This window comes from Salvelinus namaycush, chromosome 24 (assembly GCF_016432855.1).
Source record: "Salvelinus namaycush isolate Seneca chromosome 24, SaNama_1.0, whole genome shotgun sequence".
Lineage (NCBI taxonomy): Eukaryota > Metazoa > Chordata > Actinopteri > Salmoniformes > Salmonidae > Salvelinus > Salvelinus namaycush.
Genome location: NC_052330.1, coordinates 21,512,582 through 21,530,685, shown reverse-complemented (window position 1 = coordinate 21,530,685; position 18,104 = coordinate 21,512,582). Strand labels below are relative to the sequence as shown.

The following is an 18,104-nucleotide window of genomic DNA, read 5'->3' as shown; positions in this document are numbered from 1 at the left end:
ATCTTAATTTGAGCCAGTTTGCTACAGCAGGAAAATAATCCAGCGTCAACAGAAAATGTGAATTATTATGTGGATTCTAATTAATGGAAATTTTTGTAGGATACATTTTGTGGAAATGAATGGAAATTACAAAATGACAAACTTCCCAGTACATTTTAAACAACGACAAGTTTAAAATTGCAGGAAAGTTTTCCTGGATTGCAGGAAATTGTCCTGCAACAGGTTGATCAAATTAAGATCCTACATCTGTATGGCTGTAGTAGAGAATTTATGAGGCAGAATAACGCAGATTGGATTATCATAGCGACTGAGTAAAGGCACAGTAATTAAAACAAAACAGAATTAAAATGCAGAATGTACACTGAATGTTAAGCAGCTAATGAGGAGTGTTAACGACTGAGAAGGAGAAAAAAGAGACACGAAGAAAGAAGGAGACATTAAATGAAGCAAGCAGGCCAAAGTAACTTCAATAAAAGAAGTGGTTTATTCCACAACTAAAATTTCTACTGTAGCAGATTGCACATCTTTTACAACCGTTGTGACACACACACATAGAACAGAACAGAGAGAAAACATAGACAGAGAAGTCAATGATTCAAGCAAAGGTTTATGAGTAATGATTGAAGAACTCAACTGTAGGCGGAAAGCAAAACAGTATTTTTAAGGAGTTATACACTAAACGTTCTCACAAATATAGATCTGAAATACAATTCCATAATTAGAAAAGCTGTTTTTTTATATATATATCCACTATCATAAAAATAACAAATTTTAATCCAAGATTTTTGGGGGGTTGTTTAGGCACATACGATCATTTTGTAACATGGTCACTATTAAAAATAAACATTTTTTTTAAGTGACTTGAAATGGCAGGTAGAACAGAGATTGAGCCAGCACTAGGCTAATGGAAGCAGAGTGGTCCACTCCCACACCACCTACAGAGCCATACTACAGTCAATTATTGGGCAGTGACTTAATACTTTACAAGATCTCCGCTTTTACAATAACACATTTCAAAAGAAACACTCCCTCGTGTCATAATCGGTCTGGTCTCCCAGCAACCACTCAACCTCCTGGGGCGGAGGAAGAGGAGTAGGAGGAGGGGTTCTCTGTCCATTGTGAGATGGGAGGAACATCGGCACTGGGATTGAGTTGACCAGAGTAGTTGGGTGCATTTGAGATGTGGGGTGTTGTTCCCTTTGTACATAGGGCCCCATTGTAGGGTAGACTAGTGATCTAGGCCTGGGGGTTAGGGCCTTGTCCCTTAGGATAGGGCTTCTGCAGTGAAGACAGAGACAGCCTGGAGATGGAGAGAGCAGTGGAAAGAGTGGAGTGACAATGAGAAAAAGAAACAGAAAAAACGAGATGGGGGGTGCATCTCTCCCCTCACTATGACATTACGCAGCTAGGTGGGGCGGAGGTGAGTGGGGGTGTGAAGTGGGTGGAGCTAAGAGACAGACATGGCAAATAAAGAGTGGAGGTTTGATTGGCTGGCCTTGGCCCAATGGAGAGTGATGACGGACGGTTCATGTTAGAATGCAGATGTATGGCATGGCAGAGGAGGTGGAAGAGGAATCATAGGAGCCACAGTCACTGTAGCGCTAGACTAGGCCCAGGCTAGGCTAACACCAGGCTAATCCCATTATTGGGAAGCTATGCTAGGCTAGTCATTACCATTCTCCAGGTTCTCATTGCTCTCATAGCAGCCAGAGTCACGTGGTGAGTCGCCCACCAGGATGTGGCCATCTGATAGCAGCTTCTCCTGAGAGCCTGACAGGCCGCTCCGCTCAGGGTCACTGCTGCCTAGACACACACAACACACAGAAACCATATAGTCAGATATACAGAAACTTACACAACGATGTAGTGTAGGAATCATAGAGACAATGCAGTCAAACAGACAAAGCGAAAGGTTTGTGTGAGTGTGTGCGTGTGCGTGTGCACGTGAGTTCACGTGTGTGTGTACTCACTGTCATACTCCTGCAGTAGCTCCACAGCGGTGAGCAGCACAGCTCTGTGTTGAGGGTCCTTGATGTTGAGCTCATCTAGATCCTCCCCCTCCAGCAGCTTGAAGGTGTCCAGGTCCTCATAGCCATTAAACAGGAAGGTAGGCATGTGCTCCTGGAGGAGAGGAGATGAGAAAGAAGAGGAGATGGGAGGGGAGGGGAGAGGAGAGGAGAGAAGAGGCTCTGGTTATCTCATGTTCTTTACAACTGATTCCAGATATTTTTTTCCTACCCCTTGCGTGACTGTAACTGTTATAAGATAAACAGATAAACTGGCCTAGCACCAGTTTTTAAAGACACGGGCAAAATGTTAATCTTGCAAAAACACACACAATGAGGTAAAAGAAATTGACCAATGTGGCTACAGAAAAGGAAGGAAGAGTTGGGAAGGGTGGGAAAGAGATGGATGAGGTAGAGGAGATTCTCTACCACACCTTTCACCACAGGCGACAAGGAGGATACACACACAATTTAACAAGAGCACAAAGCTAGTCATTACACCCTGTGGTGTTATCTCTTGGTGGGAGGACACCAGAAATCACGCTCTAAAATATCACACTACACCCTCTGTGTGTTTCGGAACAGGCACAGCTAAAGTTAACATCTCAGCCCATCATAATCGGTTCCTACTTTCAACAAGGAGATTGTGGAAACTGGTTCAGTCTAAAGTTTTGTTCAACCCACACATCTAAAGGGTACAATACACACAGACTGCATGTCACCACTGTAACCACGGAGACTTCCGTCCTTAGCTAAAAGTGACTTTCAGCTCTATTTCTGCTAAGATAAAGAAGGATGAGACAAATCCAAAGACCACTACTCTACACAACCTTCTCATTTGAAGGATCTTCGTCTTTCATGTAACATCCTAGCATATTTGGTAAAGGTAAAAGCACATTTGCTCCAAGACACCCCTACAATCAAGTTGAAATGGAAGATTTCAAAAGAGAAAACATAGATAAAAAGATGGCTACTTCGAAGCGCACTCCACTTTGTCGTTGTGTTTTTAGGAACGCCCTGACCACAAATAGCTCTGTTTTATGTAGAATTAGTCAGCAAGGTTATTACGGCGTCTTACTCTTGTTACTTTTGTTAGTCAGCTTTTTCTTGTCACTTTAAGGTGTACATATCCTTGATTCAATCACCAGTAAACCTGCATCAGTAAATGTATCTGAACTCGCTAACCAAATCTGGACAAAAAACTTTTCCCTAGTTCTCCTTTTAAATAAACAAAAGAGAAATCTAAATAAATACTTGCCAAAAACACTCATTTATCCAGAGCGTGACATGAAACAAAAACAGAACAAGGTGGAACACAGTCTCAGTATAATGTCTTCGCATGGTCACCAGTTGTTAAGGGTGGGTTTAGGAGGTCGTGTGTTTAGTCTGCTCCCCCACTCCCCGAACTCACAACTACGTATGTGACGACGGAGATGACATGTGTACCTTGATGCACATGTACTGTATATAGTAGGATAGTAGTAGACTTATGGGAGGTCTTCAACCCTGTAATTTAGTCTCTGCTCTGCCCAGGCAATGATAATGTACCGTTATGTTACTTATGTCCTTGAGTAGGGGAGAGCCAGGGACATAGCCTAGTCTGTAATCTGTCATGTCAGAGCTTCATCAGGCTGGGCTCATCCAGAAACAGCCCACCTACGGTGCTCTCTCCCTGGGGAGGCTGAGCTGCCTAGGCTGGGCTCATCCAGAAACAGCCCACCTACGGTGCTCTCTCCCTGGGGAGGCTGAGCTGCCTAGGCTGGGTGGTTGACAGAAGAGGCAGGGTGTTTTTTCTAGATGGCTGGGATATGATTCTGACTGTAGGAGGGAAGTTGCAGGACTACTATTCAACTTGTACAGAACACCTTCACATTGGTGTGTGAGGTTTGTATAGGGTTGTGTGTTCGTGTGCAATGTACAGGTGCATGTTTATGAGTGTGTTAAACAAACGCGTGTGTGTAAAGGTGTGTGTGTGTCCAGTGTGTGTACCTTGAGGTTGATGCGTTCCAGCAGCTCTTCTACAGAGGTGGGTTTGGGAGGTCTGCCCTTCCTCCTCCTCCTCACGGGTCTTTTGGGCTTCTCCTCCTCCTCACTCAGCACGTCCACATAGATGAACTTAAAGGTGCCCACCTTGTTATTGAGCAGGCCCATCCACGTCCCCATGGGTGGCTTACTGATGATGTCGATCACATCCCCTTTCTGGAAGACACAAAACACATTCACATGAGAAAACGCTAAAACTATCAGCCATCAAGTGTGTGTGTGTGTGTGTGTGAATACAGCGTGTAGAGGGTGTTGAGGGCGTATATGAATTCAGGGTTGTGCTTATGAGTCAATAAGTGTCTGTGTGTTGCCCTTCATTTGAGAAAGTCAGTACCGTAGGGACTGTGTGTTGATACGTGTGGAGGTGGAGGTGAGTAAGTGTATGTTACCTTTAGTTTGAGGGAATCGGAATCGTAGGGGCTAGGGGTGAAGTCAGTGTGTACTCGCGCCCTGCCACAGAAGGGCCCTCTGTAGGGAGGCTCCTCGTCATCTCCATCCTCAGACTTAACACTCTCTCTGTTACTGGCTGACGAGTCTGTGGTGCTGACCGTCTGACCACCTGCAACACAATGCAAGGACCACACACGGTCAAACCCCACATATACATTTCATATCATCCAAATAGATGTATTCAATACTCATGTGATTTGAGTGTTTTGAAACTGAGCAAATGAACATCAATTTATTTTAAATGAGAGAGTTAGATGTACTCATCTATTCACACAAAGCCAGAGTATGTGTGAATACCCATTAATAACAGCCTATCACTTGTAGCCAGTGTGTATATAACGTGCTGCTGTCTTCCCATGGATGTCTCTCTGGATGTCTGATCTGTAATGATGAGTGTAGGAAGCAGAGAGAAAAGCCTTCCTATTTAATAATTAGCTTGTGTCTCAGCCTCTCCGGCCCTATGGGCCTAGGCCAACAACAGTCAACAAGGGACACTCTCTCTCATTAAATAACTAACAAACATCAACCCAGCCCTCACAGACCTTAGTCTAACTCTAACCTCAAGACATGAGAGAAAGATAGAATAATTATATATGTGTTCAGACAACTTCTATATTTTTTTAACCGTATTTAACTAGGCAAGTTGTCTGAACACATGCCAGGGTAAGATCATGGTCAGTCACAACGTGAGAAGAAGCTTTCACCAGATAGGACCAGATGATGTCACATGTCATCTCTGAACCTTCCAATGGGAGTAGGTGTGGTTGTGACATGGAGCTATAACATAGAGTTCAGATCATGACGATGAGATGTATACTAGCTGACACAGCAGGCTTGATAAGGGTTAAGTCTGTATAAGAATGTTGCAAGAGAGATGTAATGACAGTGCCCCCTTGTGTCGCGCTTCGTGCACTGTCTTAATGTGTACTGTAACACACACACACACACACACACACACACACACACACACACACACACACACACACACACACACACACACACACACACACACACACACACACACACACACACACACACACACACACAGGGTACTTACTCATGGAGCTTTGCCCACTGAGGGAGCTCCGGAGGCTCTCCACTGATCCTCCAGCCTTTAGCTTGGGTTTCTCCAGAGAGTCTGTGTCTGGCTGAGGGGACTGGGGGGAGCTGGGAGTCCCGTCTGGGCTTGACTGGAGGGTGTGAGGGGAGTGGGGCAGAAAGGTAGAAGTGGAGAGCAGAGGGGTGAGAGAGAGAGAGATGAAGAAAGAGATGGAGAGAGAGAAACAGATGTCAACGTGATACAGTATCAGTCACATATTCCAAGATGGCGTAGCAGTGGGGATGTCTGTTTTGATTGTCTTGTCCCGTCCCTTGTATATTTAGTTTTTCTTCGTATATATGTGTATTATTTTTCCATCTACGGACTGAACATACTCTCCTGCAACCCGCCTCACCCAATGTGGTAAGGATCTGCTATTTTTACAGTTTTGAACCGAAAGCCCCTTCAGAAGCTAGCGGTCATCACCTCAGCCCAGGCAACTCCTGCCAGCCTGCACAGCGCGATATCTACCCAGAGCATATTGGACTGCTTTTCTCTACCACATCTCCGGAATCCTACCGCAAGCTCTGAACCTTTACTGCGGATCATCGCAGCTAGCTAGCAGTTATCCGAGTGGCTACTCCTATCTAACGTCTCTGTTCCAAAGCAAGCACCAGTTAGCCTAGAGCTAGCCTCGAACTAGGCCCATCTCCCGGCTAGCCGAAGAGATTCCATCAAGCAATCTCTGGGCTTCAATGACCTCTTTTGCCATTTGGCATGGACCCTCTGCTGCCGACACGGAGCCCCGCCGATCCATCACGACTGGTCTACCGACGTAACCGTCCGAGGGGATTTCTGTCCGGAAGCAAGCACCAGTTAACCTGGAGCTAGCCTCGAGCTAGGCCCTTCTCCCGGCTAGCCAAAGAATTCCATCAGATAATTCCTGGGCTTCAATACCTCTTCTGCCAATTGGCCTGGACCCTTTGCTGCCAACACGGAGCCCCGCCAATCCATCACGACTGGTCTGCCGACGTAAAATCCCCTCGGACGGTTACAAGACTCTCCCGTTGCGACGTTCCCCTGAGGCCCATCTGCTAGCCTGCTGCTAGACCCGGCCTGCTAGCTGTCTGAATCGCCGTGCCTCCAGCTCACCTAGCTACTCACTGGACCCTATGATCACTTGGCTACACATGCCTCTCCCTAATGTCAATATGCCTTGTCTATTGCTGTTTTGGTTAGTAATTTTTGTCTTATTTCACTGTAGAGCCTCGAGCCCTGCTCAATATGCCTTAGCTAGCCCTTATGTTACACCCCCCACACATGCGGTGACTGCTCATGGCTTAAATGGTGCCTCTAGAGACAAAACCTCTCATCGACACTCAATGCCTAGGCTTATTTCCACTGTACTCACATCCTACCATACCATTGTCTGTACATTATGCCTTGAATCTATTCTTCCACGCCCAGAAACCTGCTCCTTTTACTCTCTGTTCCGAACGCACTAGACGACCAGTTCTTTTAGCCTTTAGCCGTACTCTTATCCTACTCCTCCTCTGTTCCTCTGGTGATGCAGAGGTTAACCCCTGCAGCCCCCAGCATCACTCCCATCCCCCAGGCGCTCTCATTTGTTGACTTCTGTAACCGTAAAAGCATTGGTTTCATGCATGTTAACATTAGAAGCCTAATTAGAAGCCTCCGCCAACCCAGATGTCCTAGCCATGTCTGAATCCTGGCTTAGGAAGGCCACCAAAAATCCAGAAATGTCCATCCCTAACTATAACATTTTCTGACAAGATAGAACTGCCAAAGGGGGCGGAGTTGCAATCTACTGCAGAGAGCCTGCAGAGTTCTGTCATACTATCCAGGTCTGTGCCCAAACAATTCGAGCTTCTACTTTTAAAAATCCACCTTTCCAGAAACAAGTCTCTCACTGTTGGCGCTTGTTATAGAACCCCCCTCTGCCCCCAGTTGTGCCCTGGACACCATATGTGAATTGATCGCCCCCCATCTAGCTTCAGAGTTCGTACTGTTTGGTGACCTAAACTGGGACATGCTTAACACCCCGACCGTCCTACAATCTAAGCTAGATGCCCTCAATCTCACACAAACCAGGTACAACCCTAAATCCGTAACCATGAGCATCCTCTTAGATATCATCCTGACCAACCTACCCTCTAAATACACTTCTGCTGTCTTCAACCAGGATCTCAGTGATCACTGCCTCATTGCCTGCGTGCGTACTGGGTCCGCGGTCAAACGACATCCCCTCATCACTGTCAAACGCTCCCTAAAACACTTCAGCGAGCAGGTCTTTCTAATCGACCTGGCCCGGGTATCCTGGAAGGATATTGACCTCATCCCGTCAGTCGAGGATGCCTGGTTGCTCTTCAAAAGTGCTTTCCTCTCCATCTTAAATAAGCATGCCCCATTCAAAAAATGTTGAACTAAGAACAGATATAGCCCTTGGTTCACCCCAGACTTGACTGCCGTTGACTAGCACAAAAACATCCTGTGGCGTTTTGCATTAGCATCAAATAGCCCCCGCGATATGCAGCTTTTCAGAGAAGTCAGGAACCAATATACTCAGTCATTTAGGCAAGCTAAGGCTAGCTTTTTCAAACAGAAATTTGCTTCCTGTAGCACTAATTCCAAAAAAAAACTAATTTGGGACACTGTAAAGTCCTAGGAGAATAAGAGCACCTCCTCCCAGCTGCCCACTGCACTGAGGATAGGAAATACTGTCACCACTGATAAATCTACGATAATCGATCATTTAAATAAGCATTTCTCCACGGCTGGCCATGCTTTCCACCTGGCTACCCCTACCCTGGCCAACATCTCAGCACCCCCTGCAGCAACTTGTCCCCCCCCCCCTCGCTTCTCCTTCACCCAAATCCAGACAGCTAATGTTCTGCAAAATCTGGATCCCTACAAATCAGCTGGGCTAGACAATCTGGACCCTCTCTTTCTAAATTTATCCGCCGAAATTGTTGCAACCCCTATTACTAGCCTATTCAACCTTTCTTTCGTGTCATCTGAGATCCCCAAAGATTGGAAAGCTGCCACTGTCATCCCCCTCTTCAAAGGGGGAGACACTCTAGACCCAAACTGTTATAGACCTATATCCATCTTGCCCTGCCTTTCTAAAATATTTGAAAGCCAAGTTAATAAACAGATCACCGACCATGTCGAATCCCACCGTACCTTCAACCACTATGCAATCTGGTTTCCGAGCTGGACATGGGTACACCTCAGCCACTCTCAAGGTCCTAAACGATATCATAACCACCATCGATAAAAGAGAGTACTGTGCAGCCGTCTTCATGAACCTGGCCAAGGCTTTCGACTCTGTAAATCACCACATTCTTATCGACAGACTCAATAGCCTTGGCTTCTCAAATGACTGCCTTGCCTGGTTCACCAACTACTTCTCAGATAGAGTTCAGTGTGTCAAATCAGAGGGCCTGTTGTCCGGACCTCTGTCCGTCTCTATGGGGGTGCCACAAGGTTCAATTCTCGGGCCGACTCTTTTCTCTGTATATATCAATGATGTCACTGCTGGTGATTCTCTGATCCACCTTTACACAGACGACACCATTCTGTATACATCTGGCCCTTCTTTGGACACTGTGCTAACAAACCTCCAAACGAGCTTCAATGCCATACAATACTCCTTCCGTGGCCTCCAACTGCTTTTAAATGCTAGTAAAACTAAGTGCATGCTCTTCAACCGATTGCTGCCCGCACCCTCCCGCCCGACTAGCATCACTACTCTGGACGGATCTGACCGAGAATATGTGGACAACTACAAATACCTAGGTGTCTGGTTAGACTGTAAACTCTCCTTCCAGAATCACATTAAGCATCTCCAATCCAACATTAAATCTAGAATCGGCTTCCTATTTCGCAAAAAAGCCTACTTCACTCATGCCGCCAAACATACCCTCGTAAAACTGACTATCCTACCGATCCTTGACTTCGGCGATGTCATTTACAAAATAGCCCCCAACACTCTACTCAGCAAATTGGATGTAGTCTATCACAGTGCCATCCGTTTTATCACCAAAGCCCCATATACTACCAACCCCTGCGACCAGTATGCTCTCGTTGGCTGGCCCTCGCTTCATATTCGTCGCCAAACCCACTGGCTCCAGGTCATCTATAAGTCTTTGCTAGGTAAAGCCCCGTCTTATCTCAGCTTACTGGTCACCATAGCAACACCCGCCCGTAGCACGCGCTCCAGCAGGTATATTGCACTGGTCATCCCCAATGCCAACACTTCCTTTGTCCGCCTTTCCTTCCAGTTCTCTGCTGCCAATGATTGGAACGAATTGCAAAAATCACTGAAGCTGGAGACTTATATCTCCCTATCTAACTTTAAGCATCAGCTGTCAGAGCAGCTTACCGATCACTGTACCTGTTCACAGCCAATCTGTAAATAGCACACCCGACTACCTCATCCCCATATTATTACTTACCCTCTTGCTCTTTTGCACCCCAGTATCTCTACTTGCACATCTATCACTCCAGTATTAATGCTAAATTGTAATTATTTTCGCCTCTAGGGCCCAATTTATTGCCTACCTCCCCACTCTTCTACATTTGCACACACTGTACATAGATTTTTATATTTTTATTTTATTTTGTGTTATTGACTGTACGTTTGTTTATGTGTAACTCTGTGTTGTTGTTTTTGTCTCACTGCTGTAAATGAGAACTTGTTCTCAACTGGCCTACTTGGTTGAATAAAGGTGAAAAAAATATTTAAAAAAATAAAACATAACAGTAGCTTTACTGAAGGAGAATTCACCACTGCCACTAGATGGCAGCGTGGCATGTAAAATAGCCTCACTAAAGTTAGAGCTCATCAAGTCTCCTACCCGATCTTTCCAAGCAACAAATTCATGACTAATTCAACCTTTTTCTGGGTCAAAGGACTGAAGTTCCAAAAATCTCTTCTGTTTATCTCTGAGGGAACAAGTTTGCAGCGAGCAGTCAACAGATTGTGCCACTCCCAAGGCTTACTTAGTGTACCCTCTGACAGCCTAGATACCAGGCCAAAACCCATACTGTATTGTGATATATGCCAATGCCAATGCCACACACACACACACACACACACACACACACACACACACACACACACACACACACACACACACACACACACACACACACACACACACACACACACACACACACAGTCCCAGAGCCCCCATGTCTTAGAGCTCTGGCCTGGCCTGGCGTGTGGAATGCTTGCCTCACAGGATGAGCTCAGACCCTCCTGAACACACCCTACCCTCCACCTAGAGTCCAATCCTGGGCCTGAGAAAGCTGAGACCAGAGTGTGGACAGCCCCAAAAAATTCCCAGCTGTGTGTGTGACGTCTGACTGTGTGTATATGTGTGTCACACATCTCTTTGTGTGTGAGAGAGCTGGGTGTCTACTTTGTAACCAACAGAAACATGTCCACACACACACACACACACACACACACACACACACACACACACGTAAAGCCCATAATGAGAGCAGAACAACAATGGGGAGAATTCAGTCCACTAGGATCAAGCCTTTTTATTCTATGAAACTTGAAATCTTTGTGAATTATAGGTTTGAACGCCTGTATGTGTGTGTGTGTGTGTGTGTGTGTGTGTGTGTGTGTGTGTGTGTGTGTGTGTGTGTGTGTGTGTGTGTGTGTGTACCTGTTCAGACAGTGAGCTGCTGTACTTCTTGGACATGCGTTTTCTCATGGTCTCTTTGACGGACTTGACCTTCTTCCCCAGAGAGATACGAGACGTGTTGGGAGACTTGACTACCTCCCGGTATACAGCCTCTGGATCCTTACTCTGAGAGAAGGAAGGAGGGAAGGAGGGAGAGTGGAAAGAGAAAACAGAGACAGAAAGAAAGAAAGAAAGAGAGAGAGAGAGAGAATGTGTTTGAGTCGACTTCTCTAAGCATTGCGCCCCCTCAACCCTGAGTCATCAGTAATGTGGTAGTACTTACATTGGGCTCCGAGCCTCCACTGACCACATGGAGTGACCTGTTGGACAGGTCAAACCCTCCAAAACTACATGTCCTCTGTTAAAGGGAGAGGAAGGAGAGTCAGAGAGAGAGAGTCAGAGAGAGAGAGTCAGAGATAAAGAGTCAGAGAGAGAGAGTCAGAGAGTCAGAGAGAGAGTCAGAGAGTCAGAGAGAGAGAAAGAGAGAGAGAGTCAGAGAGAGAGAAAGAGAGGTAGGAAAGATTTTGAACGAGAGAGTTAAAATAAATTAGAATCTATTCAAATGACATCAACTCTCATCCATGCCCAGTAAGAGTCAAATCACAATGATTCATGCTTGGCGGAGTCATAATGGCAGCAGGTTGATTCAGGGCTGTATGTTATATATGGGTTTGTGAGCGTTACCGTCTGTCTGTACGTGTATGTCATGTTATGGCCTCATATGGGACGGGCAACAGAAGTGACGTGATGTGAAACTGAAATGCATTTCTGTTTTTTACATAATGTACATTAGTTATTGTGTGATCAAATTTAAACGAGGTGTTTGATCATCCATTGAGAATTGAATGGGAGTCACTGTTATTCTGCAAGTTTATGTTACTTTAATGGGAAGCAAGCATAGAGTGAAATTAAATGAAATAATTTGGTTAGATGTGGTCACGCTGAAATATAACAAACTATGGCCCAACCCAACCATTCCCTTGGGTTTAATTACGAAGGTAGGTTCTCTGGAAACACAAACATTGAGATATGAAAACTTCTACACTGGGTTAGGTTATAGAAAGGGGAGGATTGGGGGGAGGTTAGGAGAGGTAAATTATCACAGAAAATATAATGTATCAGACTGAGGGATATGCAGGGGGTTATCTAGATTCTCCCTCCATTTGATAAAGATAGAACCAGCCATGAGAGTATGAGGAAGTTATTGCGGAGGAGAATGAAAGGTTGTTTTATAATTGTACTAGCTTTGACCTCCAGGCCTCTCTTTGGGTTAGAATTGTACTAAGAAGCAAGAGCACTGATGCATACACACCCCTATAGTATCTCAGGTAGTGAAGCGTTACTAATTAAATCTGCTCTTCCTGTTACAGGGCATTCCTAATTTACTCTAGCAGTTTCCGACAACAGTCCCAGGTTTCCTTTCATCCTTGAGATGACTTGTTTTATGGTATGTGTGAGACCACCATTTCTATCGTGTCCATATCCGCAGTTCCAAAGTGTGGTGAAGAGAAGCAATTGAGAAGGCGTCCAAAAAGAAGTCTACAGATGGAGCGATGCTGTTGGGTATATTCAATGGAATGGTCATGCACTCAGAAAACCATCTTCCACATGACAGTAAAAAAAAAAAGAGAGAAAGAAAATTCCACTACATCTGTAACCATGCCGACGGAGGCACGATCAAAAAGATAAAACCCAAAAAAAGAGAACTGAACGGATGAATAAAAATGTCTATGGATGAAGAACCACATCCAATGATTGACAAGTAAAAGCCAGTATTCAGGCTTCTTCAAGGCTGCAGAATATCTCTGTTTAACTTCCCTGTGTCGATCTAAATTCTCTTTCAGTAGGATTCCTACTATCAACACTAACACTTCCATGCTAGATTTGTATTGACTTGTGATCAAACTTTCACACACTGACCAAACCTTATCATTACTTCTGTCTCAATGACATGTGGAGGCTTGTTTGGCCTGGCCAGTCCAGACCATCTAGCTGGGCTTATGGCCACTGTCACAGTCCCAGATCTCGTTCCTTTTCTTTCACACTGAGCTGGAAAAGAGATCACTCTGTTCCCCTTCTACTGAACCCAGACACACAGAGCAGAGAGAGAAGCTAAGAGGAGGGAGGGATAGAAAAGGATGGAGAAAGCTAGAAAGAAGAAAGGAGAGAGAATGTGTCTGTCAAGTGTGTCTGTCAGCCCCTGAGCAGTGACCCAACACAACCGTGTCTCTGTCTCTTCAGTCTGTTCTGACTCAGCAGACTCGCTACAGGGTTTGGGCTGGGTGACATTTTCAAATGCCAGTTATACACCCTCTGCTGTTACACTGGTATCCACTGTTAACCTCCTAAGTGGAACATCCCATTACTATTTCATATCACATAAAAATGAACTATGACGCCAAAAGCTTTCATATTTAAAGATTGTGTAATGTTCTGTTTCTTTATGGAGGTCTCTGTTAAACTACCCTTTCTAAATATTCTTGCTGGATTAAAGCAGAGAAGAAGGAAACATCATCCACCCTGTGTCTGTATCTAAGCCTCGGGGTTACTCTGCAGCCTTGGAGGTAGCCTTGGTCCTCCTGGCCAGGCGGAGGCGCTGCCTAGCCCGCCCCCGCCCTGCTGTACAGTAGAACTCACAGACTTCTGCTGGATGCGTAAGAGCACGCGCTTGGTGCAGCGGTCCACGCTGGCCGCCCACTTCCTGTCCGCCTCCCTGTCCTCCTCCAACAGGCAGCGGCGCTCGGCACGGCTGAGGGTGACGGGCCGGACTAGCTGGGCCCAGTTGAGGTGGCCGTAGAGGCTGCGCTCCACCACGTACGTGATGTTCAGTTCGCTCACCGCCGTCCGGCTGCGGAGCCTGCGAGTGGGGAATGCCCAGCCCCCACACCCCCCTCCACCCAGCGTACCACCCTTAGCCTTGGCCAGGTCACAACGGGCGGGGGGCGAGGGGGAGGAACAGGAGGAGGGCACCCCTGGTGTTTTGGCGCAGTTCCGGGAGCGCTGGTAGAGCAGGTGTTTGGTGGAGTAGGCGTAATTGGGGTCAGGCTTCCTGAGCCAGCTGGTGTGGTGACGGGCGGGTTTGGGGCTACCCTGGGAGACGTCATCGAGGGCAACAAGGAGGCGGGGCTGGGGGTGTGGTTTGGGGCGTGGCCGGGTGAGGCCGTAGAAACCGTAGAGTGTGTCATTACTTACCCCATGGGAGAGAGAGATCAGGGCTTTCCGCATCTCGCCCTCCGTCATGGAGTGTGACACCTTCTCTTCGGCCTCGGCACCACAGCCGTCCAGCTCCGAGAAGGAGGATCCACTACCTCCCACTCCGGCGGCTCCCAAACCCTCAGGCCCAGCAGGGAGTCTCCTGGGAGGCCGGATGAGGCCGTGGGTGCTGCTGGACTTAGAGAAGGCCTTGACCAGCTTGTGTCCGGACCAGGTAGTGTCCAGGCTGCTGGAGGAAGGGGAGGTGGTCAAGCTGTCTGTGTCCCCATCCAGAGAGAGCTGGTCCTGGGTCAGGGAGGACATGGATGCATCCTGGGGCAGGCTGGACTTCTTCAGGACCCCTGTGTACAGGGCTGTGTTGTCCTCACATGTAGGAGATGCCTCCAAGCTCAGAGAATCTTCAGGGAGGAGAGGAACATAATTTATCCATTACAGAGTAACCTCAAAAAGAGCAAAAACACTTCTATCCCATTCACATTTCCACTGAATGTTTACAAAGTGCTGCGGGATAACGGAATTTCTGTTACGGGATTTCTGTTACGAGACTTCTGAATATACAGTTTGAGTTAGTATGGAGTCCATACTAACTCAAACTGTGTATTCAGAAATCCCTATGGACATGTGCCGTACCTTCGGAGCCGCGTTTCTTGCCCTCTTCCACCTTGATGAGTTTCTTCCTGACGCGGCGGGTAGAGTTGACCAGCTTGTGGAGCCGTTTGAACTTCATTGAGTCCTCTGTCTGCTCATCATCAGACTGCTCCCGAGACTGAGAGGGAGAGAGGGGACGTCACAGGAAGTCCAAGACACACTGTTGTACAGGGACCCCCAGAACCCTAGCCATAACCCAGTGACCCATATCCACACACAAGAGGGGTATTAGCCTACAAATCTATTAAGTCTTCAGCTTCTCTTTTCCAACCTTTATGAAACAACATTGTGGTGTAGGTGTTATTCACTCAAGTCTTGGGGAAACTCTTGGGGAAACTCACAACCCCATTTATTCATACACGTAAAGCACACCGTTTTGGACGTAGGGTCACATGTTAGGGGTTGGTGACAGTTATGGTGCACGTTTTAGGATGGACATAGTTAGTGATATGAGAGTATGGAGGGAGAGTTGGGGGGTTGGGGGAACATGTATAGTACTGTAGGACACATTGTAGGACACATTGTAGGACACATTGTTGTACATTTGCATTGCATGACATTTAATATTAAAAACATATTCAGGTCACATGAAAAAACGAGCCAAAACAACAAAATCCCTGAACCAGAGAGGACGATGTGCCACAGATATTCACCACAGATATTCACCACAGATATTCACCAGATATTCACCACAAATATTCAGGGAGCTTGGTATGTCTGGTGTGTGTCTAGATCAGGCTTTAGACTGAGTGCTGCCTGTTGGAATGAGCCTAGAGCTGTTTATTACCCAATAGACACTAAATGGAGGCTCCATGGCATTGTGCTGAGGTACACAGAGCTCCATTATGAGGGTGTGTGTGTGTGTGTGGACTGTGGAGAGAGGAGGGAAGTTCAATTGGGCATTACGACGGCATTAAAAATCTCTACAGTGGAGCAGAAACAGAGGGAACAATGATGTCACCAAATGCTTCATTAATATGATGATGATGGCGCCGGAAGCTTCATTAATATGATGATGATGGCGCTGGAAGCTTCATTAATATGATGATGATGGCGCCGGAAGCTTCATTAATATGATGATGATGGCGCAGGAAGCTTCATTAATATGATGATGATGGCGCCGGAAGCTTCATTAATATGATGATGATGGCGCCGGAAGCTTCATTAATATGATGATGATGGCGCCGGAAGCTTCATTAATATGATGATGATGGCGCAGGAAGCTTCATTAATATGATGATGATGGCGCAGGAAGCTTCATTAATATGATGATGATGGCGCCGGAAGCTTCATTAATATGATGATGATGGCGCCGGAAGCTTCATTAATATGATGATGATGGCGCCGGAAGCTTCATTAATATGATGATGATGGCGCCGGAAGCTTCATTAATATGATGATGATGGCGCCGGAAGCTTCATTAATATGATGATGATGGCGCAGGAAGCTTCATTAATATGATGATGATGGCGCCGGAAGCTTCATTAATATGATGATGATGGCGCCGGAAGCTTCATTAATATGATGATGATGGCGCAGGAAGCTTCATTAATATGATGATGATGGCGCCGGAAGCTTCATTAATATGATGATGATGGCGCCGGAAGCTTCATTAATATGATGATGATGGCGCCGGAAGCTTCATTAATATGATGATGATGGCGCAGGAAGCTTCATTAATATGATGATGATGGCGCCGGAAGCTTCATTAATATGATGATGATGGCGCCGGAAGCTTCATTAATATGATGATGATGGCGCCGGAAGCTTCATTAATATGATGATGATGGCGCCGGAAGCTTCATTAATATGATGATGATGGCGCAGGAAGCTTCATTAATATGATGATGATGGCGCCGGAAGCTTCATTAATATGATGATGATGGCGCCGGAAGCTTCATTAATATGATGATGATGGCGCAGGAAGCTTCATTAATATGATGATGATGGCGCCGGAAGCTTCATTAATATGATGATGATGGCGCCGGAAGCTTCATTAATATGATGATGATGGCGCCGGAAGCTTCATTAATATGATGATGATGGCGCAGGAAGCTTCATTAATATGATGATGATGGCGCCGGAAGCTTCATTAATATGATGATGATGGCGCCGGAAGCTTCATTAATATGATGATGATGGCGCCGGAAGCTTCATTAATATGATGATGATGGCGCCGGAAGCTTCATTAATATGATGATGATGACGCCGGAAGAGACGGCTGCCGTTTTACAGGCTCCTAACCAAGTGTGCTATTGTGTGTGTTTTTTTGCATTATTTGTAACTTATTTTACGCACACGCACACGCACGCACAATATACGCACACACACACACACACACACACACACACACACACACACACACACACACACACACACACACACACACACACACACACACACACACACACACACACACACACACACACAGAAAACCATGAGAAACTATTCTGACCATCGTATGTGAGTAGGCACCATGTGATGTGATGAGATGCGTTTGTCACAGAGCTAGTTTGGCCGAGCTGCAGTCATTCTGGGGAAAATTCCTAATTTGTTGTTTTCTCCTCTGGTTTCCACAGCAACACTGGGTTGGGTCTGGTCACAGACAGCTGGTCCACTGTTAGAGCCAGGGCACACAAGTGCACACACACACAAGTGCACACAAGCGCACGCACGCGCACAAAAAAATCCCCCAGCGTGTGAGAGAGCTTGAGTTAGTGCTCAGGCGAGTCTGACTGGGCTGTATACATTAGGCCTGGAGAGACGCTCCTCTTAGCTTCCCCAACCTCCAGCCTTGTATTACATCTGTAACCTAACAAGATGACAGCTGCTGGCTTAGACCCAGCCTGAGTCTAGGGATACACCCACACACACACACACACACACACACACACACACACAGCAGAGGTTAACAGCTGAGGGAGGGATGGCTTTAACAGCTGGCTCTAGAAGACACCTTTCATAGGGCCACGAGGGCGCACC

The 18,104-nt window shown here is 46.4% G+C and overlaps 1 protein-coding gene across 1 annotated transcript in view; it reads right to left on the bottom strand.

Annotated features, from left to right (window-relative positions):
• Positions 1-18,104, bottom strand: part of LOC120019078 (SAM and SH3 domain-containing protein 1-like) — a 309,614-nt gene that overhangs the window by 13,045 nt on the left and 278,465 nt on the right. The window contains exons 8-16 of the mRNA XM_038962317.1: positions 15,105-15,240; positions 14,454-14,872; positions 11,545-11,619; positions 11,244-11,387; positions 5,557-5,689; positions 4,439-4,608; positions 3,996-4,205; positions 1,971-2,121; positions 1,675-1,803 (exon numbers count right to left, since the gene is read on the bottom strand). Coding sequence (XP_038818245.1) covers positions 1,675-1,803; positions 1,971-2,121; positions 3,996-4,205; positions 4,439-4,608; positions 5,557-5,689; positions 11,244-11,387; positions 11,545-11,619; positions 14,454-14,872; positions 15,105-15,240 — 1,567 coding nt within the window. The remainder of the gene's footprint in view (positions 1-1,674; positions 1,804-1,970; positions 2,122-3,995; positions 4,206-4,438; positions 4,609-5,556; positions 5,690-11,243; positions 11,388-11,544; positions 11,620-14,453; positions 14,873-15,104; positions 15,241-18,104) is intronic.